The following is a 26,878-nucleotide window of genomic DNA, read 5'->3' as shown; positions in this document are numbered from 1 at the left end:
TAAACTTCTACTATCAGCATGTAAAGGCACCTGATGGTAAGCAGCTTTACGATCAATGCTAGAAAACCATATAATACCTTTAGTGCGAGCTAACATCTCACTTATTTTTGGCAAAGGAAATTGATCAACTAAAATACTCTTATTGAGATGCCTGAGGTCCACAAATAGTCTCAACTTACCATTTTTTTTTTTTTACAACGACTAAAGGTGCAACCCATTCTGCAGATTCAACGGGTTCTATAATACCGTCTAACTGTAGTTTTATAAGTTCTTCTTCTACCTGGTGCCTCACGGATACAGGTATGTTTCTGACTTTGTGAATACATGGTGTGGCATGAGCTTTCATTTGTATTTTGTGTTGGAAACCCTTTAGTTTTCCAATTTGGCCAGAAAATACATTGGGAATTTTTTTTGCAATAATTCCTGAGAAATCTTCGGTATTTTGTACTACAGACACAGGTGTAGAACTACTGGGGTCAAAAATAATTCCCAGCTCACCTTGGTCCTTCCAACCCAGCATGGATGGGCCAGTATCCGATACATATTCCTTGCAGAGCGCTTGTTTGTGTTTAAATTTAATTAGCACATTTCTGTAACGCACTATCTTAATGGGCTCACCCGTGAATGTTTTTGGAGAGATATCTGTTTTTTCAAAGCCATTACCTAAAACAGGTTCAAAACATTGCTGCCAAATTACCTTGTTAAGGTTTGTGTAGGGGGAACCAGAATCAGCAACAACATAAATATCTATACCAGCAATCATGAAATGGCATAAAGGTCTACTAGTGTTCCCTTTAATGTTCTGTACATTATCATCAACATTAAAAATGCATAAATTAGAATCTGACTCCTCCGATGAACTGCTATCACAATCTCTCACGCATTTAACACACGCGTCACCACCCCCAAGTTTTTTCCTGCAACACTCTTTAGCAAAATGCCCCACCACACCACAATTTGAGCATTTCAGGTTCCAAGCCGGACATTTCCTATCGTTTGCCAGATGAAACTTGCTCCCACATCTGAAACAAGTTCTTTTGTCTTTCAGATTAACAATCTCTTTCTCCCTGCGAGTAGGGTAGATTTCCTTAATAGACAATTTGTTGTTTTTCTTGACCATTGCAATAATAGCATTGTCTTCCAACTTCAAAAATGATTTATCCTCACTGCGCAGAACAGCCTTTGCGCACCGTCCAGTGAGTTCAGCACTCTTGACCAAATCAATAACATCTCGTAACGATGCTTCCCCTCTAGACCAAAGTTTTTTCTTGGATATGGGGGTTGGCTGTGTGCATTATAATTTGGTCTCTGATGAGTTTGTCATGAAGATTCCAAAACTTACACGACAAAACCAAATTCTGGAGCGCAGCAACGTAATCTTCCACAGAGTCCTCAAGTTGCTGCTTCCTATGATAATATTTAAATCGATCAACAGCCACACACACAGCAGGCCTAAAATACTCGGTAAGATCTTCAAGAGCGTGACTGACTACATCACCTTGGTCAGGTGCTCTAGCTTTTTTATTAATACTGTTGTACATTTTTAGGCCCTTTGCACCTAAACAATGTAAAAGGATTTTCTTCTTCTTTTCTGGAGGAAGTTCTTCTTCATCTTCAAAAGTAGAGATGTAATTTACAAAATATTCTCGCCATTCCTCCCATTTTAAAGTAGCTTCTCCATTTTTAGGCATGAATGGCTCAGGAGCTGTAAGATTCCATGCATTTCCTGAAGCCATGAAGATATTTATGATGAAATAAACCTTTTGATTCTAATCTTTCCTATACCAGAGGATGAGTACATCTAAAACCCAAAATGCGTATTTATTCTTCCAGTGTTGGTCGCTAAGCAAATACAAACAATGTCTGCTTGCATGACGAGAGAAACAGCAAGAAATGCTTCCTTGATCGGTTGCACATACACTGTGCATGAGCATCGCAACAGGGTGGAGCTGAAAATAGTGGGAGGGCTCGAGTTTCAGATCTTTGGAGGGAAGCCTAAAAAAGGTGGTTTAAACTGCGCTGTTTGTTAAAGGTCGGGGTTACAGATTGTAGAATCGCTGTGCTTTTAAGGTGACGGGAACCTCCCGGTCGTTTCCAGGCGTCTTCCACGTCACAAACACTTGACTCCATGTGTAATGGCTCTCTTTCTCTTTCAGATTTACTTCAGTGACCTCACGCAGCCGCCAGCCGAGGACACCTTTCTCACTGAACTGAAAGCTGACCTTCAACAACCACCAGTATATGCTGCTAACAAAAGTGAGTATTTTCCTCATTGTCACAGTGTCTCTCAATCTCTCCTAGTTGGCAGGAAGTGCTCAGATAAATCAGTTGTTTCAATAGTTTGGCATGAAATAACGTGCTCCTGCACTGTTTTATTTACTGTTTCAGCAATCCGTACACAGACAGCCTTTGCCGGTGTTGATTTTTTTCGGGTTTTATGGCCTGAACTATTTATCTTCGTAACCGAGAGCCGTGCCATGTATCTGATACTGCTAAGAACATGCACACTCTGCTGAGTGCTAGAACGTATACCATTTTTTAGCCAACTAAAACATTATGTTTTTAAAATGTGCTACTTTTTTGATGCTATGGCTATATTTATTTTATATTTGCATACGTCCATACATGTATCATGCTTCTTGACCCTTTGCATTATGCACTTTATAGTATGATTTCTGTATAGTCTTGATCTAGGCTCCCTAACTACTGTTATGGTGAACTTGATTTTATTTGTCTTAAAGTTTGTGTTTGTATTTGTTTTTTTACTTTTCTGGACAAGATATTATGGTCGATTATATGGTGTACGTTTTTGGTTTTTATTAACTAACAAACTAATTCACTCATCCAGCCAAAACATTATGCCTAAAAATGCATAGATGAATCTCAACCACTGGTATTTCTTCAGACTAGTATTACATTTTTAGTTTATCTCCACCATTGCAACCTCATGCACCACCGGCCTTAGCCTCACCTGAAACAAGCAGGTAGATTCTCTGTGCAATTGGACCACATTCGAATTGCACAGGATACCTACCAACACCAGGCTCATGGCAGCCTCATTAGGCCTCATTGGTGAGTTGCGGCTTGCGAACACTTTGTGCCCCTTAAAGGAAAGGCTCAAACTCAGGGCTCAAGCCCTAAAATAAGAATTGGGGGTACTCCCCAAGTTAGGCAGAATGGGTGTGGCCTCCTCGCGTCTGACATCACTGCACGTGAAATCACAAAAATTTAAATCATTGTGTGTGACATCGCAGAAAGGGCCATCACAGGATGGGCCGTCGCAGCAAATGACATAATTAAATCTGCCCAAATGCAAAACAATCAGCCCCACTCCATTTGAAAACTATCTGCCCACTCCCATCTAAAACAATCTGCTGCCACTCCAGTCTGCCTCACTCCAATATGCCCTATTCCAATCCAAAACACTCTGTCCCACTGCATTCCGAAAAATCTGCTCCACTCCAGTCCAAAAAAATCGGCCCCAAGAAATCCAAGGCCAATCCAAAATAATTGCCCCATTCCAAACCAAATTATCTCCTCCCCCCTCCAATCCAGCACATTCTGACCCACTCCAATCCAAAACAATCTGCACTACTCCAATTCTGCCCCACTCCAGACTAACACAATCTTCCCCACTCCAATCCAAAACAATCTGTCCCACTCCAATCCAAAACAATCTACCCCATTCCAGTCTGCCCCACTGTAATCCATAACAATCTTCCCCGCTCCAATCCAAAACAATCTGGACTACTCCAATCTGCCTCCTTCTCCACACCACTCCCAACAGTGCCCCTTATGTCTACATAGCATTTGTTTTAAAGAGCTACTCTTGATTGACTCACACTCAGTTTTGTGATCTGTATGGTGCATGTTCTTAGCAGCTTGCACATTATCCCTCTGCACTACTTTAAGATGAGCCAAAACTGCCACTAGACAAAATTCCAAACTCTTGCCAGCAGGTAACATTAATCACCAGAGTTATCTTGACATTTTCATTGTTGCCTGAAAGTTCTGGATGCACAGGAATTTTGTGCTTTTTAAGCCCATAAGGTATTTTTAAACACAGCACAGCCCACCAAAGTCAGCTTCAGATGCACCCATAACTGAGGTGCACCTGGCACTGCCCTAAAGCTGTCTCTGGATACATAGGTTATTTAGTCGAGAACAGCTAAGCTCACCTTTGAGAAATCACATTTTGTTCAGAACATTCAGCAAAGTCTTTAGCTTGCTCCTTGTGAATCTTGATTGTAGTAGAGAAGGAAATGGCAAGGTTATTCGCGTGGTACAGTACAACATCATGTTAAAAATGGACGACAAAAGTTGTTATCCTGGTACGCCTAAAGCACAATTTCAGAGGTAACCAACACCAACATTCATTATTGACAATTTAGCATTCTCAACCTTAAACTTTACTGGATGAGTCAGGTAGGGTGTGTTGGAGGGTCTATCTTTCTCAGCAACCCTAAGTGGAACCAGAGAGGGTTCTTAAATCAGGGCAAACACCCTGTGCTCGGATGTGTCTGATTTCAGAAACACATCTGGGCTGATCCATCTAAAAGTGTCAGAGGGCAAAAAAAATCTATTTTCGGAGGCCATTGCTTGCATGATCTTCTGTGGGTGGGAGTCGCTGGGTGATGATACATGGAAGGCAAAGTGACCGTCTTACTTTCTTGGGACATTTCAGCTTTGCCTGTGTATGGGTAAAGTATCGCATAGACGTTCTTCAATAATAGCTTTTCCAAACTTCTGCTGGATCTTCGCAAGTGCTTGAATCTCAACAAATGCAAGTTAATGGAGGTGTTACCGCCCCAGGCAGCACACATTCACAATGACTTGGGCTTACTTTTAACTCATCTGGAACGAGGGGTTGTTTTGACAGTGTTTACTGGGATTTCCGGCATACGTTCATACTTCAGTTTGGAAATGTTCATCTTTAATTTTTCTTTTAATATGGTTCTGACAAAACAAATTAAAGTCCAAACAGAGTGACTATTAGCAAGTGAAGCTAATCTGTTCTGCAGCAGTCCTTCAGGAATGCATCACTATAAATATTTTTTTAAAGGAGCAAAGCCAAACAAATTGCTCTGGAGTCCTTCCTATACAGGGAGGGAGAGAAGTGGTTTGTGTCGCCACTTCATTTTTCGATCTCTCTTCACTTGACTTTTGCAAGTTGCCTGCACTTGGAATGCAGCAGTGTTTGTCACAAGTGAGAGGATGGTTGTTGAGTCCAAGCTTAAAGTTAAGAAGTGTTCAGTTGATACTAAACGTTGTGAGAAAAAGGCACCCAAAACCACACACAGGGGCTTTCATCTACTTTTCTGCACAAACATTTGTCTATAGGCTCAACATAGATAAACCTTATACAGTCGGTGCTTGAGAATTTGCTCAACTCATGGGGCAGTGAAAATATCCTTTACTCTAAACAAGGGAGTGGTCTCTACTAAGGTTATTACCTCTAAGAGTATGGGCTATTAGGCCACCATCAAATTCTGAATGTAAAGGATGTGCTTTTCTTCATAAAAGAAGGGAAGTTGAAAATGGTCTAGATTGCACACCTATATGGTACCCAGCATTGGCAACATATTCTACATGTGGCCTATAAATGAATGTGCCATTTGTCACACCCAATGTTTCTCGTGCTAAGTCAAAGAGAAGAAGAATCTGAGATCCCTGTTACCAGGTTTGGCCCTGGCACATGGAAGTCATGCCTAGTAGCATTGACAAAAGTATTAGTGGCAGTGGAGAGTTTGAGGAGGAGGTTTTGCACCTCCCAGAGTTCAAGGGATGCATGTTCATCCTTATCTAACTGAGCAATGACTAATGCAATCCGATTCTGTTGTCTGACTTATGTCATTCCATTTCTTTTTAGTACCTTTAGTGCATAGGTGTCTGTCTGGATACATGCTGTTTCAAGCATTTTATTTGGTCCAAATTAAGGCTACACAAAGTGCTCCACAAGGGGCCAAGATCAAGTTTCAAAGTCTCTGATCCAGTCAGAACCAGCCCAGTCTTGCCTTTTTTCATAAAGTGTGAGAGGTGGATCATTGGATAAGCTGCTGACTGAAGTTTAGACATGGAGACAGGAGTCCTAATCCTGGCTTCCCCAACTGACCATATTAGGCAGTTCTTGAGCAGTTACTTTATCCTCTTGTCCTCTGTTCCCTTATCTGCCAAATTTGTGAGCACTTAGATATAGGTTAACCACCTACATGCGTTTTCATTGTGTCCTGCTTTTTCTTGTAGTATACTGCCATCCGAGCTCATCCTATTTGGGATGGATGACTACACTGGCCTCTGTCTATATTTCTGTAAGTTAGCAGAGGTGCAGATTGGCCAACTTGTGCATACCGTGCAAGCAACACACACAGAGCTTCATTCCATAATGTTTTCTCAAAGGTTTTGCAGGTACTGTTACTATAAAAGCCAGTAAATCCAAAATGGGATTGATGATCAATCCTTATCAAGAGACCACCTGACATTGCTGTAGCCTAGGGCACTTATTCATTCTCAAAGACAGGCCCGGGGGAAGGGACACAAACTGTAAATGAGGAATTTGTCACATAATGACCATCTGTATAGACCCATTTGTTAATGTTCACTAGATCACATTAATCCATTTGTCTTCATCAGGTAGCCTCACATCAAAGAAGAAGACAATGGCGGACGCTCCATCAGCAGATGTATCCATTCAGTATAAAAAGGTAAAATCATCATACAGCAAATGCCTTCACAACGGAGAAATGTAGCTGCTGGTTATTTTGGTTGTTAATATGCCAATATATCTAACCCAATGCCTTTGCCATTGTCATAAACACTTGTAGAGTTCATCATTTCCTCCCACCTGAATGTTCACCACTAAATTACCTCAAGGAACCTGCATAAACACCTTGTGGGTCTCTGGTGTGGTTACTTCGTTGAGATCAGGTTAAGGTCCTGACCCACAGCAGTTGCCACTGCAGTAACGACCGAGGTCTACATTAATGAACACTTTACTGACCATTGTGTGAAGTGTCTGAGTGCACTGGTAGTCCTGAGCTCAACAGGGAAGAAGTCCTCCCCTGGACACATAACTGCATCCTTCAAAATGGTTTTACAGGAGCTGCAGTGGCACTGCAGTGAGTGCCCAGTATAATGCACTTAGATATGGGCCTTCCAGTTCTTGGAAAGTTAACAATAAAGTAGGCTGGATTTGGATCTGTTTGATAGGGTGAGACCTGAGACACGCCACGGGATCAAAGAGAATTGAGTCTGATTAGGAGATAAAAAGTTTAGAGACAGAGAGCTGATGCTTCCTACTGGTGACTGTGAGCACTCAGGAGCCTTTTTGTGTGTGTGTATATGTGTGTGTGTGTGTGTGTATTTGTGTGCATGCGTGTGTGTGTGTGTGTGTATGTATGTGTGTGTGTGATAGAATGTTTATGTATATCTGGAGAGATCAGTTGGAGAGTAGGCTGAGCCCCTGCTGGGGCATTGATATGGTTTTGAAATTACACCTGTGACTGAGACTTTATTCTTCATATAAACTTCATCAAAAAACCTGTGTTACCTGCCTACTGAGGATTTTTTTTATTGCAACAGCTGTGCAATGCTGTGACACTTAAAACACGTTCTACGGATGCCTTTGACTTGAAGAGTGAGCTTTCTGAGTGTTGGCCCACAATGCCTTCCTAATAATGTCTCCTAAAAATAGGTCAAAAGACAAAAGTGATTACGTCTCCTTAAGACCCCTTCGCTCAGAAGCAGAGGAGAATAGTTATGAGAAATAAGCAATCCACATACTACTGCTATCGCACTGGGAAGTGGGTCTTCTCTTAGATCCTGCAGAAAACACCACGTCTTGTTTATGGAAAGTTACAGACATTGAAGCCAGTTAAGTCCAGACACTAAAAGTAAATTTGATGTTCATTGATTCCCAGACTCAAAACCAGAAGGAAGCCATTCAGTAACTGTAGGACTTTAGGGACACTGACATGCCCTCTATTCATTTATGTGAGAATAGATTTGCGGATTTCAATAATGCTCCAAGGTGTCTTAACCTTCTCCCTATTCCTGAGAGAGAAAATATAAGAGACATTCTGGGGGAACTCTTTGCTACAGAGATTTTTGGAGGTGCTTCCCACATTCCAGTAGTTGGACATCGAATGATAAAAATTCCCACCAAAGGTTGTGGCAAAGAGGTGATTGACAGTCCTCACCATTATATTTATATATATATATATATATATATATATATATATTCTACCGCAACCTCTATGTTGCCACTTAGCTCCATTGAAAAACGTGAGCAAGTGAGGAACATCTCATATCTGCAGGAATGGAAGCCACAATCTGGCACACAACTATGCAAATGGTTGTTCACAATAGTCATGAGCATATTCACCGAAGCATCAAGAAAATGTATATTTTCAACTGGAACAGAGGATAACCTTAATGCTAGCAGCTCTAATTCCAGAAAGGTTTTATGGTTCCTTACGACAAATGTTTGTTAAGGGTAGCACACCGCTGAACAATACTATACCTCTTTCCCAAAATGATCTGTTATAAGTTGTTACACATGTGTAATTAGGTAACTACTGCGATTGTTCTAAGCTATTGTTTAACTGCTTTTTTTCTGTTCATGCATCCTTGCCACTTAAACAACACCCTCAACTTACGCTAAGGTGGGCCACAAAGTGTATTGATAGTGCAAATTCATCCGATTAAAAAAAAAAAAAACTGTAATTCTCCTGCTTTTCTCACATAGTTTTTTAAAAATTCGTATGTGTTAGTATTCTGATGGATACAACTACCTGTGGATTCCTCACCTAATGAATTCTCCCATGGCGCCAGCATTCGACGGAAATCTTCTTACTAGTCTCTGCACGTCGACGAGGACGTCACTCTAGCCCACGCGACGCCGTCTGACGTCATACAGGCAATAAGACGTCCTCGAAGACGTGCGGACGTCAGTTCCCTTTTTTCCGTGCATTCGAAACGGTTATCTTCGAGGGAGCAACTGTTACTTTTTTGGTTACAGTGTATTTTTGCTGCGTAGTCTTTCGCTGTGGTAATAATGTCGCAGAGAAAGTCTGGATTTAAGCCTTGTCGTGAGTGTGGAGGCAAGATGTCGGTGACGGATCCTCATTTCGATTGCCTTTGGTGTCTGAGCTCCGACCACGACGTCTCGACTTGTGATTCATGCCAGCACATGAATCCAAAGGCCCTCAAGGAACGTGAGGCGAAGCTGTTTATGGCTAAATCGAAGGAGAAGCATCACAAGAAGTCTTCTTCTCCAAGACATCGGCGTCATCGAGACTCCCGGCGCCGTAGAGATTCTCGGCGTCATTCGAAGGAGACTCGTTCCAGGTCTTCGGATCGGCGCCGAAGGACATGGGAGATCAGTCCCACGGTTACGCCGCATCCTTCGACGCCGTTGCCCTCTCCGGCGTCTCCAACTTCACCTGGACAGGCGTCGGTGATTGAGGTATTGGAGCCTCAGGTGTTTTCTCCGGCGCAGACGCCGAGGCCGGCGTCGCCTCCAAGACAGGCACCTCAGTATCCGGCTTTTCCCACCCCTGGAGCCGATAGTTCCGCATTCTTGAATGCGATGTATGCCATCTTCCAACAGATGGCTCCAGGGGGTGCTCCGGCTGGGCCTTTGGCCTTTTCTTTGGGTGATCCTGCGCCTCTTCGGCCGGCACCCTTTATGCCCTTTCTCCCTTTTGGGAACGTGGGCTCGGCGCCAGTGTCGGCGCCGGTGGCCGCTCCGGTGGCTTCAGAAGGATTGGCCCCGGGGATTTCCATCCCGTCGACGTCGAAGTCGGGATTTCGGCCTGTGACTCCGGTGGGTCCATCTGCTTCAGCTGCTCTTTTTTCGGCGCCGAAGTTACCTGTGGCGCCGGACGCGGCGTCGGTGGCTTCTGAAGATCGGCGCCGATCTTCGACTTCGGCGGAGGCATTGTCGACTCTGCGTATTGAACAGCGACTTCATTCCAGGAGACGTGCTCTCCGTGTATTAGAAGAGCAGGAGTACCAACGAGCCCTGGAGGAAGGAGAGCTAGAGGACTCGGGTGATGGGCTGCGTGGACTGGAGTCGGCCAGTGGGCTGGACACTTCCCCTGAGTGGGATCTTTCGTCCCCGGGGGAATATACTGAGGAGGCTGCTTCCTTTCATGCAGTGGTACGGAAGGCAGCTAGTTTTTTGGACCTGCCTTTGCCGGTGGTGGAGGCTAAACAAAACCTTTTAACAGAGGTGCTACATCAGGCCTCAGCTGCGGCGGAGCCTCTGTTGCCATTTAATGACGCTCTGCTGGATCCGGTGATAGAGGTGTGGAAGAGGCCGGCATCTTCCCCAGCAGTTCACAGAGCCGTGGCCAGGAGGTATCGGGCGGCTCCGACTGACCCTGGGTTTCTATCTAGGCACCCTACGCCGGAGAGCTTGGTGGTGCAGGCCTCCTGTTCATCCAAGTCAGCGCCTGGTTCTTTCCCGACGGTGCCTGGGGACAGAGATTCAAAGAAGCTAGAGGCGCAGTCGAAGAAGATTTTTTCATCCTGCAGTCTGGCGTTAAAAGCTACCAATGCAACCTGTATCCTGGGGAGGTATATTCATGCTCTGATGGATGACATTTCCTCATCATTTACAGAGCTTCCCCAGGGTCTTTTGGATCTTGTCTCAAATGCCCAGGCTGCTGCGACCCAGATTATCCAGACGGGACTGGATACCACCGACTCGGTAGCCAGAGCAATGGGCACAACTGTGGTGGCAAGGAGACAGGCCTGGCTCCGTAACTCGGGCTTTTCTGCAGATGTACAGTCCACATTGTTGGATCTCCCGTTTGATGGGGACAAACTGTTTGGAGCCAAGGCTGATTCGGCCTTGGAACGTTTTAAGGAAAGCAGGGCCACGGCTAAGTCGTTAGGGCTCCAAGCTCCTTCTTCCACGGCCTCTTCCAGATTTTTTAGGAGGTTTCGTGGATTTGGGCGTGGCTCTTCCTCCTCTTCCTTTCGGGGAAGATATCAGCAACCTGCCTCTTCCCATCCCTATAGATCTTTCAGGGGGAGAGGTAGGGTCCGCACCAGAGGAGCCTCTCAGCAGCACTCTGCCTCTTCCTCATCCTCTGGCGGGGTGCAGCAGGGAAAGCAGCCTTAGGCTTCCACCATTTCCCACTCACTCCTCTCCTGTAGGGGGAAGATTACAGCATTTTCTCACCAAATAGAAGACTGTTACAACGGACACTTGGGTTCTCAGTATTGTGGGAAAAGGCTACACCCTTCCCTTTCGGGAATTCCCGCCCCTCATCCCGCCCCGCCCTTCTTATTGTTCAGAAGAACACCTCCTGTTGCTAGAACAGGAGGTACAAGCCCTCCTTTCCAAGGGCGCGGTGGAGTTGGTCCCAGAGCAGGAAAGGGGTCGAGGATGTTACTCAAGGTATTTCCTGATTCCCAAGAAGGATGGTCGTTTGAGACCAATCCTGGACCTGAGGATCTTGAATTGGTTCCTCAAGCAGGAAAAATTCAAGATGCTGACCCTAGCACAGGTGCTTTTGGCGTTGAACAAGGAAGACTGGATGGTGTCTGTCGACTTGCAGGATGCTTACTTTCATATCCCGATACTCAAGTCACACAGGAAGTATCTCCGGTTTGTGGTGGGATCGCAACACTATCAGTTTGCGGTCCTTCCGTTTGGTCTTACTTCAGCACCTCGAGTCTTCACGAAGGTGATGTCGGTGGTTGCGGCAGAACTCAGAAGGAAGGGGATAGCAGTATTCCCTTACTTGGACGACTGGTTGATCAAAGCCAAGTCCCCGGAGCTTGTGTCGCATCATCTGCAGTCAACAACCCAGTTGTTGTTCGACCTGGGTTTTTCGGTGAACGATTCCAAATCTCACCTAGAGCCCTCTCAGCGCCTCCTGTTCATAGGGGCAGTACTGGATACAACATTGGGTCGGGCCTTTCCTCCGCCTCAGCGGATTCAAGATATTCAGGATTTGGTTCCAATGTTTCAAAATGGAGCGGTAGTTCCAGTTCTCAAGGTCCTTCGTCTGCTCGGTCTTTTTGCCTCCTGCATTCTGTTGGTCACGCATGCTCGCTGGCACATGAGGGCTCTTCAGTGGTGCCTCCGAAGGCAGTGGTCTCAACACAAAGGGGATCTAGAGGGTACTGTCAAGATCTCCAGAGATGCTGCTGTGGATTTGAGATGGTGGATTGCAAGCAACAATCTTTCGCAAGGAAAGCCGTTCCAGCAGTCGCCACCAGTGGCCACAGTCATAATGGATGCTTCCACTCTAGGGTGGGGAGCTCATCTGGGGGACCTGGAGATCAAAGGTCTTTGGTCTCCAGAGGAACAGATGTTTCACATCAATCTGTTAGAGTTACGGGCTGTACGTCTGGCTCTCAAGGCCTTCCTCCCTTCCCTTCGTGGTCAGTCGGTACAGGTCCTAACGGACAATACTACCACGATGTGGTACATAAACAAGCAGGGAGGAGTGGGGTCGTACCTTCTCTGCAGAGAAGCTCTTCGACTATGGTCCTGGGCAAAGGACCATCAGATTTGCTTGATAGCAAACCATCTGGCCGGAGTCTTGAACGTGCGTGCGGACAGTCTCAGTCGCCATTTCTCGGCAGACCACGAGTGGCGTCTCCATCCAGATCAAGTCCGTTTAATCTTCCAGAGGTGGGGATTTCCTCGGGTAGATCTGTTTGCCACTCGAGAGAACGCGCATTGTCCGTTGTTCTGCAGCCTCCAGTATCCGATGCAGGGAGCGTTGGGGGACGCGTTTCAAATAACCTGGTGCGGCCAGTTGCTTTACGCGTTTCCTCCCATACCCTTGATTCCTCGAGTATTGAGGAAGATTCGCCAGGACCGGGCTCTAGTCATCCTAATAGCTCCGGATTGGCCAAGGAGGGTATGGTACTCCGACCTTCTCCAACTCTCAATGTGCCCTCCGCTCCGTCTCCCTTTCAGGGCAGACCTCCTCTCGCAGTCGCAGGGGCAGGTTCTACACCCCAACCTCCAGAGTCTGCACCTACATGCCTGGAGATTGAACGGGGCAACCTGAGTTCCTTCTCTCTCCCGCCTGAGGTAGTGGATGTTAGCGGCCAGGCGACACTCCACTAAATCTATCTACGCTAATAGGTGGTCTAAATTTGTTGCGTGGTGTGGAGAGAGGCAGATTGATACTTTGCATTCTCATCTATCGGACGTTTTGTCTTTTGCTCTGTCTCTAGCGCAGAAAGGTTGTGCAGTGGCTACCATTAAGGGTTATTTATCGGCCTTGTCAGCCTTCATATGTCTTCCAGACCAACCATCTTTATTTAAATCCCCTATTGTTATCAGATTCCTGAAAGGTCTTCTAAATAAATATCCTCCAAAGCCATTCGTTATGCCGCAATGGGATTTGTCCTTGGTCCTGACTTTCCTTATGGGGTCCCCTTTTGAACCTATGCATTCTTGCCCCTTAAGGTATTTGGTTTTAAAAACAGTCTTCTTGATAGCTATAACATCAGCAAGGAGAGTGATTGAGTTGCAGGCCTTATCAGTAAAGCCCCCTTATTCAACTTTTTATGGGGATAAGGTGGTGTTGAGGACCAAGGCTGCTTTCCTCCCGAAGGTTGTTTCACCCTTCCATTTGGCTCAGGCAATTACTTTGTCCACGTTCTATCCTCCGCCTCATCCTTCCAAAGAGGAAGAAAGACTGCACCGTCTGGACCCAAAGAGAGCGTTAAGCTTTTTTATTGATAGAACAAAGGATTTCAGGCTGGAAGATCAGCTGTTTATTGGATACGTGGGCAAGAGGAGAGGAAAGGCAGTCCACAAGAGAACACTGTCCAGGTGGGTTGTTCTTTGCATTAAAACCTGTTACTCTTTGGCAAAGAAAGATCGTCCAGAGGGCATTAGAGCTCATTCCACCAGAGCTAAGTCGGCCACTTCGGCCTTGGCCAGGGGTGTTCCTGTGGTCGACATCTGCAAGGCCGCAACTTGGTCGTCCCTTCACACTTTTGCAAAACATTACTGTTTGGATTCTGAGGTTAGAAGGGACGGCCATTTTGCACGGTCAGTGCTGCAGGATTTCTTGGTTTGACCATTTAGGCACCCACCGCCGGGCGTGGTACTGCTTTGGGACTCTATTCATTAGGTGAGGAATCCACAGGTAGTTGTATCCATCAGAAGAACGAGTTACTTACCTTCGGTAACGACTTTTTTGGTGGATACATTAGCTACCTGTGGATTCCTCACGGTCCCACCCGCCTCCCCGTTGCCTTTCTGGTCTTACCAAGTAATCCTTGAGTGCGCTCCTCTTGGTCTTTGAGGGTGCAATAGATGTTGTATATAATATATTTATATATATGTATATATCTTTGTGTATTTACTTGATGCGTGTATATATTTTAAAAAGAGAGAGTTATATATATATATAAAAGATTTACAGTTATTCATGCAATGTTGTGTATCTTTACAATATAATGGGATGTTGCCTTGCTCTTTCATTGCATTGCCTGGTTGTTCTCATGCACGTAAAAAATGATTGGTACTGACGTCCGCACGTCGTCGAGGACCTCTTATTGCCTGTATGACGTCAGACGGCGTCGCGTGGGCTAGAGTGACGTCCTCGTCGACGTGCAGAGACTAGTAAGAAGATTTCCGTCGAATGCTGGCGCCATGGGAGAATTCATTAGGTGAGGAATCCACAGGTAGCTAATGTATCCACCAGAAAAGTCGTTACCGAAGGTAAGTAACTCGTTCGTCAGGGATATACAAGAGTGAATTTGTTAAATAAAATGATTGAAAAAGAAAAACTGCCTCCAATCAAATCTTAAAAAGCTAGAGAAGTTATTACACAGAGGTAGTCACTGAAAACAATATGTTTTAACACTACCAGAAACTATATGGGTAAACATATCCTAAAAGTGTTGCACATGCTGATTAAGCCATCAGTGGGTTAAGCTAGACCTGAAATTTTCAACAAACAGTAAATGCTTTGAAACCATTGTTCCTCTGATAATACTGCTGATGATACAAGAATTCTCAAAGATGGTGGAAGAACTACATGAGGAAATAGCTTGCATTAAAGCTGACTTATCAAACTAGATTTCGAAAGAGGATTTTTCAAAAACAGCAGAAGAACTATGTGGATTGAATAAAACACTACCATAAGAAATAGAAGCAGTACGTTGGATACATAGAACCCACACTCTTTTGACTTAAAGAATGATCAAGTGTACAATTAGATTGAATTTGCACGTGCAAAAGTCTAAACCATAAATGAAAGGAATGTGCATGAGACTGATAATATTATTCTGTCCCCAAAAGCCTGGATGAAACAACTGGCAAATGTATAGTCAAAAGGATTTAACTTTGTTCCTAGAAATAATTAAAACAAATTTGAAAATGAGGTTCAAATATTGAAGTTCACTTAGAAATTTCAAATAAGGGTATGTTTCGAGTCTCAAGAAGAGCAAGAAACTATGGAAAGAGACGATGAGGAGAAAACATTTAAATCTCCTTTTCAATTCCAGGTTACAATATCAACTGAAACGAGTTAACTATTGTTCAAAATCATTAAAAGATAGCATTTTTTTAAAAGAAGGGAGTGCCTTGAATTAATTGTATGGATATATTTTTATAACGGTCAAACCAGCTTACAAGAGTGGCGCAATTGACCTAATGAATTTTCATTTGTATACAAAGAAAGTCATTTCTTCAGCAATTAAGTCATTTAAAATTGAAACATGATGCAATGACTGAAATAAAGACTTTAATCAAGCACATTATTACAAAAGCAATTCATCAAGGCACACGTCGATGTGAGAGGTACATTCACAAAGGACATATGCTCACCGTCTCCCATGAGGCTTTCCTTGTTATCCAACCGCAGAGTTTCACAAGGCGCATGGAACATACCCTGGATTGGTGTGGACTTCAATGCGATATCAGAACTGGATAAATATTCAGTGAATGGGGTCCGGAGGCTTCGTGCACCAGTCGGTGAAAGCGCATTTACAAGTGCCTTAATAAAAAAACTGGGAACTTTTGAAATGCGAATGAGAGCAACTCTGGCTTAAATGTGACTGCTTAATGTGAACTAAGAGATAACAACAATGTAGATAATTGAATAAAATGTTAATTGGACCACTAGTCCCAGAATGCCCTGAAGGGTTTAAAAGGCATAGACACATTAAAATTGAAAACAGACCACTATGATCAAGACCGTAATGGTTGAAACTTGTCGGTGGTGTTTGATGTTATGTTGTGGTTAATTAAAGGACTTGGAAATCAAAGCCCCAGGAGTGCAGCATTATCTTTTTTGGGTTTGTAACTTTATAAGGATAATGGGCGTATCCCTATGACTTCACCAGCACTTTGTGTGTGTGTGTGTGTGTGTGTATATATATATATATATATATATATATATATATATATATATATATATATATATATATATATATATATATATGTGTATATATATATATGTGTATATATATATATATATATATATATATATGTATATATATATAAACATATATATATATATGTATATATCCATATCCCTCTGGTGCTCGCCAGTAGGTAGTTATAGTTAGGACCTAGATTCCATAGAAAAAGCATTTTTAAGTTGTGTCTTGTTGTGCATGAAAAGTTTCTGGATGATCTGTCAAGCAGGGGCCGAGAAAAAGGGGAAAGGTTTTTAAAAAAAGTGAGTTTCACATGTTAATTCCCCTGGACTCATTAGACACGCCTGCAACTCGAACCGCAGGACGAATTACACCAAATTTGGCAAAAAAGTAGCATTTGGTCCACAGGTAACCCTTTTTTAACTTGGCGTATATCCGTTCGATAGGTTTTGAGCTATTAAAGGGAAAATAAATTTGTATATCTAGGGCCGCGGATCCAGGGATATCTCCTGGTGAGATCTCATTGGCTAACAACATTTCAAACAAGAAGTGTTGACAGCCATTTTGGGACTGTGCTTCAACCGAGTCCCAAAACAAAAAGATTAAAAAAAGAAAAAGGGGCAGTGTATGTGTACCCTAACCCCCTAGCCTTGGTCCAGGGGTCCCTCTGGACCTCCCCCGGGCTTAAGAGTTTTTTTTCCTCAAATCTCTGTGAAAATAGTGGCTGCATCTGCGGATTTTGCCAAGAATAAAAAAAAAAAAAAATAAGTTGTCTCCAGCTTTTCTCAGTAATTACCCCCAGTTAGGCCAAGTCCCAGGTGCATTAAGGTTTCAAAGGAGAGGGGGCGCTCGCTGCCCCCTCCTAGGGCTTTTACAAGCCCCGGGGACCACCACGTCCATGGGGCAATGACGAACAAATATGTGGGTGGGCGACATTCCCTCACCCCCTGTCCCCCTGCCCCGGAGACCACCACCTCACCGGGGCTGTGTTTGAAAAGTATGCAAGGGGCCATGTGGCACCCTGCGCTCCATGGGCCACCACCTCCTCGGGGCAACATACTATATAATTAATAGAGGGGCGGTCCTTCAGATCCCCCGACCCTGGGGACCACCACCTCCTAGAGATAACATATTTAAAAACTAATAGGGGGGTCCGCCCTGAAGACGTCACCTCCCCGGGGCTACAAAATGATGTTAAGAGGGGGTCTGTGCAGAACCCCAGCCCCGGGGACCACCACCTTCCTGGGGCAAAATAGAAAACACGAAGGGGGGGGGGCTCCTGGAGCCATACATGGCCCTAGGGACTGCCAACCCACATGCCAGCTCCTGCTACCTCAGAAGGTGCCCGCCCTCAGGCGGTAGCTGTTTACTTTTGCTTGGCGGGAGCTATTAGCTCCCTGCAAGCAAAAGTGAACACTATGCATTAAGCAAGTAGGAGCTTTACAAAATGCTCCCGCTTGCTGAAAGCAGAGAGCTGCCATTTTCAGCTCCTTCCTGCGTGCGGGAGCAATGTCGGCTCCCACAGGAGACGGCAAGGACCTTGAGGCTTCCACCTCAGTCCCCACAGGTTTTAATGGGTTCCCTAGGCACCTGGGAATATATGGCCTGTCATTGGGCACCCAGGGGCCGAAATCAGCCTAGGCGAGGGGGGTCACGTGGTCCCCATCTCTTTTGAAAAAAAGTACTTGATCTAAAAATGTTTTCTGTACTTGTTAAAAGTATGCATGCTTACTGGGAGCACCCCTGCTGGTCCATTAAACTGGGTTGTTTATGTTTAAATGTACTTATCATTTTAAGTATATGGCTGCACTTTTAGGTGGTGGCATAGTTTCTTTATTTGTTACTTCTTGTTGTGGTGTGTAATAACAAACAAAAAAATAAAAGCAAAATTTTGCCAGAACCATACTTATAGGCTTGCCAATGCCTGTTTCTCACTGTTGCCAGTATGACATAGCATAATCAACCATTTTTTTCAGGCTTTGCTGAGCAGTAGAGAGAAGGAAGTTACGCTCTCCTTGCGCTCTTCAGGACTCGTTATGAAAGCGATTCCATCAAATGAAACCGAGGGTAAGTAAACAGCTATTACACATTTTATTATTATTTATATATGTTGTTGTTTTTTATTGTAATCCTTCTAGCAGTTTCGGTAGTTTCAGTCGCTTGTAAGTCAAAGTGCTGAAAGAAATTACTACAGCCCTTGTGGAGCTGTGTGAATTTTCTCTCCTACTTTGCTGCAAAAGTTGGGTATCACTCTTTGCAATGATGTTGATCTGAGGCAAAGAATAACCCACTTGGCCCAGCATTCCTGATGATTTCCAGCCAAAGTTGAATCATACTCCAGAGGAAACCAAGGTCAACGCAAAGATGGTAGGAGGGGATGGGGCAGGTAGGGGACCCTTTCTTTAAACAATGTGCTTTGTAAAAGCTGTAAAGTTCAGTTTAACAAGATGTGTGCAAAGCTGTGGATCACCGAGCATTACAACTTCGCACACCCATCGCTAACACTACTATATGCATGCCCTTGCTATCTGTAATGCACGCTGGTAACTTCATATCTGCAAAATTCCATTCACAAATGCTAGCTACACCTGTTCAGTTGGTACATTTGCAAGGTGGACAGATAAGAGTCCTCGACAAGGACAAACTGCAGTTTTATGAACTATTGTCTGAATATCCAAAGCACTATAGCTTTGCAGAGGTCGGTGAGGTGAGATGCTAGCATGATATTACATGAAAACATTTTTAAAACTCCTACAGTAAAATGGTGTCCCCAAAATCTAGCTCGCCTGACAGGCATTAATGGAGGTATTTTTGGCTGTAAACTTACATTTACGGCCAAAATGCTTTTGTGTGTGGGCCCAGTTTTATTAAGATAAAATTCCAGATTAGAAATAAAGAATGAAGGAAGAGTTGGCAAACAAAAAACAGGGTTATTTGCACTGTGTTCTCCTGTACTGTTTTCACAATGCCCAGAGAAAACTACATATATAACCAGTGTTTTTTTTCTGCAGCAGTGCTTTACACTTTACCCACTCTTGACATATTAAAATGGTTTTCGAATCATACCAAGTTGTCATCCACGTTGCTGGCTTCACATGCCTAAAAATGTGAAATTTCCACCTAAATATGCAACTGTTTTCCTAAGGGAGAAGTTGAGATTTTCCTCATAAATTGGTAATTGACTATCACACAATCATGAACAACGTTCCTGGCCTCCTGGTTTTAAAAATGCCAGTTTGCATCTAATTTTCCAAATAATTCTTGGAGAGAAATCCCAAATTGCCTGTAAACTGCTATTCAACTTGAACTATGATTTGATCAGTTTTATTGGCCAGACTTGCTAAAGAAATAACGAATTGCATCTACATTTTCCAAACTCCCCTTGAGGTGAACTTTTATACACCCGCTAAAGTTTTATTTAAAGCCTAAAAATATTTGTTCAGTGTTCCTTTTCTGTGATTTACGATGGCACCGCTGGTAGCTATATTCCACAAATTTTCATGGGGGTTACCCTAAAGCCCCCATGTAAGGTGTCCTACAAATATTATCAAGTGTTACTAATGTTTCTGATCTCATGTTCTTAAAATGCATCATTTTTAACTATGTTCAAACTCAGTGGGGAGAAGATATTTAAATCCTAAGAATTTTAAAATTTACTAAGCATTCACTTGTTGAACTTTTAATGACTCCTCTGCAACAAACCCCCTTGAATTAAAAATTCACTTAGACTGCATTTTCAAATACTGGTAAGTACTGCAATTTACGATATTGAACTGTATCACTCAATTTATTTACATCCAAATGTGTGCTGCAATATTTCTGCCAGCCTGCAATGGTCATATCTACCGTTGAGTTTGAGTGTTGCTCATGATTTCTTTTCATTTGCATTAGTCGTGGTTAATCAGTGTTTGTTTTGGAGTATATTACAGTTCACTGATTCTTTAACATGGCGAAAGAGCAATTGGCAATACTAATTGTGGGTATTTATCTTAATTGTGCTTTTCAGATACCTATAAGTTAAAAAAAATATTACAAATGATTTCATATGTAATAATTTTTATTAGTTTAGCATACAATAGATAGCTCAGAGGTAAGCGGATGCACACAGAGTATTTGTCTTACAAGGTAGGATGGCCTACTCTTATATTTTACTGTATTGTTTCGTGTTTTGTAGAGCCAGACAGTGGAAATTCTCTTACTCTGAAATGGATCTAATCCCATAATACAAGGGTCCATGCCCTGTTTAGATTTAAGATAGTGGAAATTAGGTTTTCGTCTGTAACCTTCTTCCCTTAAAAGAGAGAGGAGAGGGACTCTCTATCAAGGCAGAGAGAGTTAACTTGCTATCAATAAATAAATTCATTAGCCTCTCCACTAATGCATAGGCTATTTGATTTCCAGGATGTGCAGAAATGGTTGAGCGTTCTTCGTGATGATGGCTGTACAAATAATCACAGCATCATATGACACCAACCAAAACCCCAATCAAGAGACCCTAATTCATTCCAAATATTTACGGGGAGCAGTCACGTGCAGAGGATGGGTTCCAAACTGTATACCAAGGAATCCAAGCCTTGTAACACACCTGTACCTTACAACAAAACATCCTTCTACAATTAGAGATCATAAGCACATCCTTATTAAAGGTCTTTATGTAGTCTGGACTACTACACTCCTTAAAAGCCGCGACCCACTATATTTAATCTTAGCTAAACATCTGTTGTCTGGTTATGCTGTTGCTGGGATAGTAACTTTCCCTGATTGATGAGAGTGCTGGAAAGATGGGTCAGGTACGTTTTTTTTAACCTGCAGTCCACCTTTGCTATATCACTCAGGCGGGTTGAGTCTGCACCACTCGAATTAAGAAGGTCCTCGTTTGTGCTTTCTGTTGCAGACTTGGTATGCTTGCACGTGAATATCATTGAAGTCACAAAAAGTACCAACATCGGTGGAAGATCATTTTCGGTAAGTACTAAAGCCCTTGTACCCTTTTGAGGTGGGTTTAATACAATATCAACAATGGGGCAGTCACACTTAAAGAAAATCTGAGAGCACGACAGTGCTATCGCCAGGGCCCCTGTTTGTGCAGTGCATGAGTCATTAAAATGTTGCTACTTCATAACGTGATGTGGTAAATGAATATGCATTAGGCAGTTTGATATATAGAAAAGTCAGACATTGTTCTCTAAATTGTAGCTGTCTCCTCCCGTAATCCACAGTCTCTCATTTGGAGGTGAAAGTTGTATGCCAGAATATTGAGTTAAAACAACACACAAAACATCAATTTAAGAATAGGGGCTAGTCTTATTTCATCAAGTAAGGTCTACATTTAGTTTCATTCACTCCACATACCACGAAGATATTGATGTCATTAAGGTAAGTACATGTGAAGGTACAGACGTAAATCTAAACATACCTATATTTACATACCTTGATGATCCAGCGGTAGTCAATATTCTGTAGTTCATATTTTTGTGGGTCAGTAATATACACTTACTATTCTGGTAGTTCACTGCCATAGACGGCTTTCATTTTGTGGATGTAAAGCATTGGTAGATTGTCTATCAATTTGCAAAATTGCAAACGTTCTTTTTCACACCACCTCAGACAAAGCAGCGTGCCCTTTGAGGTTCACATTGCCCTGATGCTTTCATTATGACTTGGTATTTCACTGGCACAGCGCAGTGCACTTTGCTTAGTGCTGGGTTTAAAGCAATAAAGTACCTTTCTGCATTTAGTCCTGTATTTCGAAACAGTGTTTGACCTCTATTATCCTGTGCGAACTCGATTATGCGGACACATCCAGTCCTTTTTCTCATGCTTTCTTTCAGTTTGTTTCCATTTCTTTTCTCTTCATACTCCTAATGATTCTCTATTAAATACCTTTCACTAACTTCCATTATTTATCCTTTTGTCGCTCCACACTCGGGCTCCACCCATTTGCCTCTTACAAATGTTGATAAATGATTGGCTTAATTTTATAGAGTGCAAAAATACCAGGGACAGTGCGTCCTAGCTCTGCAGGGTGTTCTGGCTCTGAAAATTGACTAGTATAAAATAATTACAAATTGTGCCTGAGGGAAAGATGTGATTTAAGTGATGTGTAAAAGACGTGAAGGCCAACTCCTCTGCGCAGGGGGGATAAGAACTCTACATTTTGTCATTCTCAAAGAGTAGTTTTCTAATGGGTTTGTATGAGAAAAAAAGTCTTGGCAAATAGGAACAAGAGAATGCACAGCGTTGTGGCACAAATACAGAACCTTGAAGCAACATCTCTTGCACCTGGTAACCCAAGTGAGGAGATCAGATGACATGGGTATGTCTACTCCTCCTAACACAAGACAAACTGCTGTGTTTTGAATATGCTGTAGCCCATACACTAAGTAGGTGGGAAGACTTAGATTTAAGGTGTTGCAATATTCCAGGTGAAATAAGATTATAACCTAGACCACTTTCTTATGAAAACGATAGATAAGAACGAGTAGAAGCTTCCGAGGAACCTGTGCAGAAAAAACAGGTAGAAATTAGTTTCTCAGAAAGAGATGTAGGTAGCCAGGGCAGCAGGGGTCCGCACTGAGACAGCCATCAGTTGTGCTTCTAGTTTGATGCCTCACCAAATAAGTAAACTTCTGTCTTTATCAGAATTAAGATGCAAAGTGTTGCCATTCATCCACATAGTAATGAAACACATGCACTTGGGGAGTTGAAGTTGTAGTGACTTAAGGTCTCCATCAAGCCTTAGAATCCATTGAGTATCATTGGCATAAGCAAACAGTCTTAGGGTCTGATTTTGAGTTTGGCAGAGAGGATTACTCAGTCACCAACGGGACGGATATCCCGTCCGCCGTTTTGAGATCTCATTATGGCCTATAAAGATCCTAATACAGCTGACGGGATATCTCATCCACCAAACTCTAAATCAGGCCCTTAGAGTGAACCCTTGATTTGGAAAAGGCACCATATATATTGTACAAAGCAGAGCACAATTCAGAGGCCTTGGGCGCCTAATAGGAAATAGTTTGTAAAGGAGAATGGAAAAGAGCAAGGGACATTGCCTGAGAAGTATTAAAATGAGAAACAAACCACCCAAGGTCTGTATTGCAAATCCCAGTGGTTATAAGTCATTGTAGTGAGATGGTGTGTGAGACCATATCTAAGGCTACAGAGAGGCCCAGTAATGCTGTGGCAGTCTTTACATCGAGAATCATCTGGATGTCAATCGTAGCAAAAACAAATACCTCTCAGTGCTGCTAAATGAATGAAATCACGATTGATGGTGGTTCAAAATATTCTCTGTCTCTAGGATTACTGCTAGATGGGTATTAACCGTGTTTTCAATTACTTTGACAGTGTAAAGGATAGGAGAAAGGTGTCGTTAATAAGCCAAAACACATGGATCTGCCATAGATTTCTTTAGTAATGGGTTGTGTAGGGCCTTTTTCCAACAACTAGGAACCTGGCCCATTAAAAAGGTGAATTAGAAAGTTTGATCTAACAGGAGCTATCACTGGAGCTACCCTCCGAGGGCACAGGTGCAGCAGGGGACCTAAGGAAATATGTTTTAATTTTTACTATGATGCATCTTCAGAAATAGTCTCAAAGGACAGGAGCAACAGTGTACATAGCCTGTCTACATTGGAAAATCTATGACCGAGACCCATGGTCTCATTATTGTTGGGAGAAAAAGATAAATAGATATTTTCAGTTTTACTGTGATAAAAAGGGTAACTCAAGAGAGAGTTGGAGAGATAGATTTATGAATGATGCACAGGCATTAGGATTAAAGGTATCATTAAAAATAAAAAATAAACGTCTTTTATGCCTCCTCAATGCAGGACTATAGTACCCAGTACGGGAATTCTAAACAAGATTCTTGTAGTACCGTAGTTCAGCTGCATACCTTGCATAGTGCTGACAATGCGTAGGCGGAATGGTGCAGTCATTCCGACTGTTCGCATTTCATTTTATCTTTTGTTACTTCACTCAAAAACCATGTGGCTGAGGAACGTTTGCTAGGATGGTTGAGAGAGCTATACAAAATAGTGGCACCCACGGTGGTAGTAGTCAAATTGTTAAAATTTGTAGAACAAGTTTCTACGTCTCCCGAAAAAATAGGAGCCCAGGCTTGAAGTAAGGAGGGTGCACCTGTGTGCTCAGTAATTTAGACAAGGTCCTGTCGACCAGCAAAACAGGCAGAATCGAATTCATTGAATTGCTACTACTTTTGGGGAGTAGGGTTAGAGAACGGGAAATACAGCTCTATGACCATTTTAAGTTATTTCTAAAAGAGAAGTGACAGTTGTTAGTTTGTGTCTGAAAAAATGAGATTGAGTGTGCATAAAACTATCTGGCTTAAATTAAGTGCAGTGCTAGAATCAGTGACATTCTGGGTCTCCAGAGCAGTGGGTTGGGTCATCGACCCAAGCCTTGAATTCATTGAACGATTGATGGTACATTATCTACTGTTTTTTTTTTCTAATGTGTAGAAGACTCATATGCTGCTCCTTCATGCTCATAGTTTGCTAGACATATTTGAATTTTAGGCTGATCATCAGTATGCTGTATATGATATTTTCACAGGCATGTCTCTCACCAAGCAATCCCTTATAAATAGCTGCTTTGCAGAGCCACCTCAGTTCTCACTACATTTGAAAGAGATGGTACTGGTTGCCAAACCTGAACATCGTCTAGTTAGCAGCTGTTTTTCTTCAAGTGTAAAACAGCAGTAAGAAGTTAATACGCTCTTCTCGTGTGTCATTACTTCACCAACCAAATTTGTTGGGAACCAGGTCTGCAGTTAACTTCGATTGTGCAGAATTAATCTGCGAGCTGCAAGATCATGTTAAAGCATTGCGAGATAATTTTCACCTGGCCAAAGGTGGAAATAATATGCACATTTGTAAGAGTACTTATTCTGGCATCAAATGGGGGAAAGCATAAATCTTTTTAAAGAAAGGGGTAACCTTGTCTTTTCTTGTTTAAATCTGTATAATATTCACATGGGTCACTCAACGTTTTACCCATTACTATACTATTGGGACAAATACAGAAGTAAGATTTTAAACATGGCAAATTGTCCAGGCATCGCATCGTTTTTTGTTCAAAGGTACAGCCTCCTACCCCAGCCAGGCCTTTTTTCAAAACACTTCCCAGCTTGCTGGATGCCTCCTGTGAGAGGGAATCAAGAGGTTATGGTATGTGTAATCAGGGAGGCCTTGCCAGTCTCTGTCAGTGACCACGTATGAATGTCTTTGGTAGCACAAAGCTCTTTAGCGGGAATGGAACTTAGCTGTTTTTCTTGTTGCAGTGTGATACCAGCACAGTACGGACTTCCAGCATTAAAGTCAGGAGTACCAGCAATGCATCCTTCACCCTGTGTATGGACAAAGACACCCGGAGAACATACGATAAGGTAGAGAGGTAAAGTGACACATTTTCTTCTGCTCTGGGAAAGTTCTAATGGGTTTTTACACATAAAGAGAGACAAGGAAGGTTATACCCCCATACTACCTCCCAAAATCAAACCCATGAACACAAAAAGACCACCTATTTCGTAAGGAGGAACTCCTGAGATAGGTCCTAAATATATGGTTTTCACAACCATGTTTCATTAGACTGGATCACAGAAAAGAATGGTTCTACCTCATGTTGATCTATTCCTGTGTACCCCCCCAATACTTTGTGTTCACGGGTTCAGAAGTTCTAATGGGAACCTGTTTTCTTGTGTGATCCAGCAGTGTAAAGTGTAAGTTTCACTGTGGCTCATGGGTTCAATGTAGAGCGTTGCCAGGCAGGCATCTTACAGCTTGCCAGCACAGAATATCATAGTCATCTTTTAATTTATAACTATGCAGCACTTTAATAAAACGTGTTTGTTTTGTCATTGACTATAAGTTGTTACGCAAGTTAAATGCTTTGAAATGCAAAAGGGAAGGGGGAAAAATAATTTGTAAAACTCTTAAAACAAAAACTAGAAAGGAGGATAAAGATCGTAAAGATGCCAGTGTGGTCACAATAAAACTTAAGCAGAGTCGGCTAAGCTGCGGTTCAGAACATGGTATAATTATTTTTGACCGGTATTAAACATTGGTTAAAATGAGATTGGGAAGCAATATATAAGGAAAAATGAAAGGGGGAGATAGAAAGTACACCAAAGAAGCAACGAGAATTATTTATAACATGAAAGAGTATTATGAAAGACGTGACAAGGACAAAAAGTCAAGCAAGGAGTGGCTAGTTCTCTTTCAAGCATCACACAGAATTACCATTAGATTGATTCAGAGATAGTTGTTTTTCTACCGTGTTCTCTTTGTCCTCATCCCAACTAGATAGATGTTCATGACTTATTTTGTGTTGCAAGTGCTGCTGTTCATGCAGAGACACGACTAATTAAGATCTGAATGTCTGGTGAAGTCTGACCATCATGAGATGTGCCTGATCCAGCGTGTGCAGGGTCATAGCTTCAGCTGGTGCAGTGGGAGCAGTGGTACAGGGGCCTGAGGAGCCC

General features: G+C 42.8%; 1 protein-coding gene across 3 annotated transcripts in view; it reads left to right on the top strand.

The window, feature by feature from the left end:
* PIK3R6 (phosphoinositide-3-kinase regulatory subunit 6) overlaps window positions 1-26,878 on the top strand; it is a 365,583-nt gene that overhangs the window by 334,837 nt on the left and 3,868 nt on the right. For 2 of the 3 annotated variants that reach the window (XM_069200309.1, XM_069200310.1), the window contains 5 exons: window positions 2,157-2,256; window positions 6,631-6,701; window positions 18,348-18,438; window positions 21,266-21,336; window positions 25,679-25,791. In XM_069200309.1, coding sequence (XP_069056410.1) covers window positions 2,157-2,256; window positions 6,631-6,701; window positions 18,348-18,438; window positions 21,266-21,336; window positions 25,679-25,791 — 446 coding nt within the window. The remainder of the gene's footprint in view (window positions 1-2,156; window positions 2,257-6,630; window positions 6,702-18,347; window positions 18,439-21,265; window positions 21,337-25,678; window positions 25,792-26,878) is intronic. The other variant, XM_069200311.1, reaches the window with a different exon arrangement.

Source organism: Pleurodeles waltl, chromosome 7 (genome assembly GCF_031143425.1).
Source record: "Pleurodeles waltl isolate 20211129_DDA chromosome 7, aPleWal1.hap1.20221129, whole genome shotgun sequence".
Classification (NCBI taxonomy): Eukaryota; Metazoa; Chordata; class Amphibia; order Caudata; family Salamandridae; genus Pleurodeles; species Pleurodeles waltl.
This window is presented reverse-complemented; position numbering and strand designations above follow the sequence as displayed.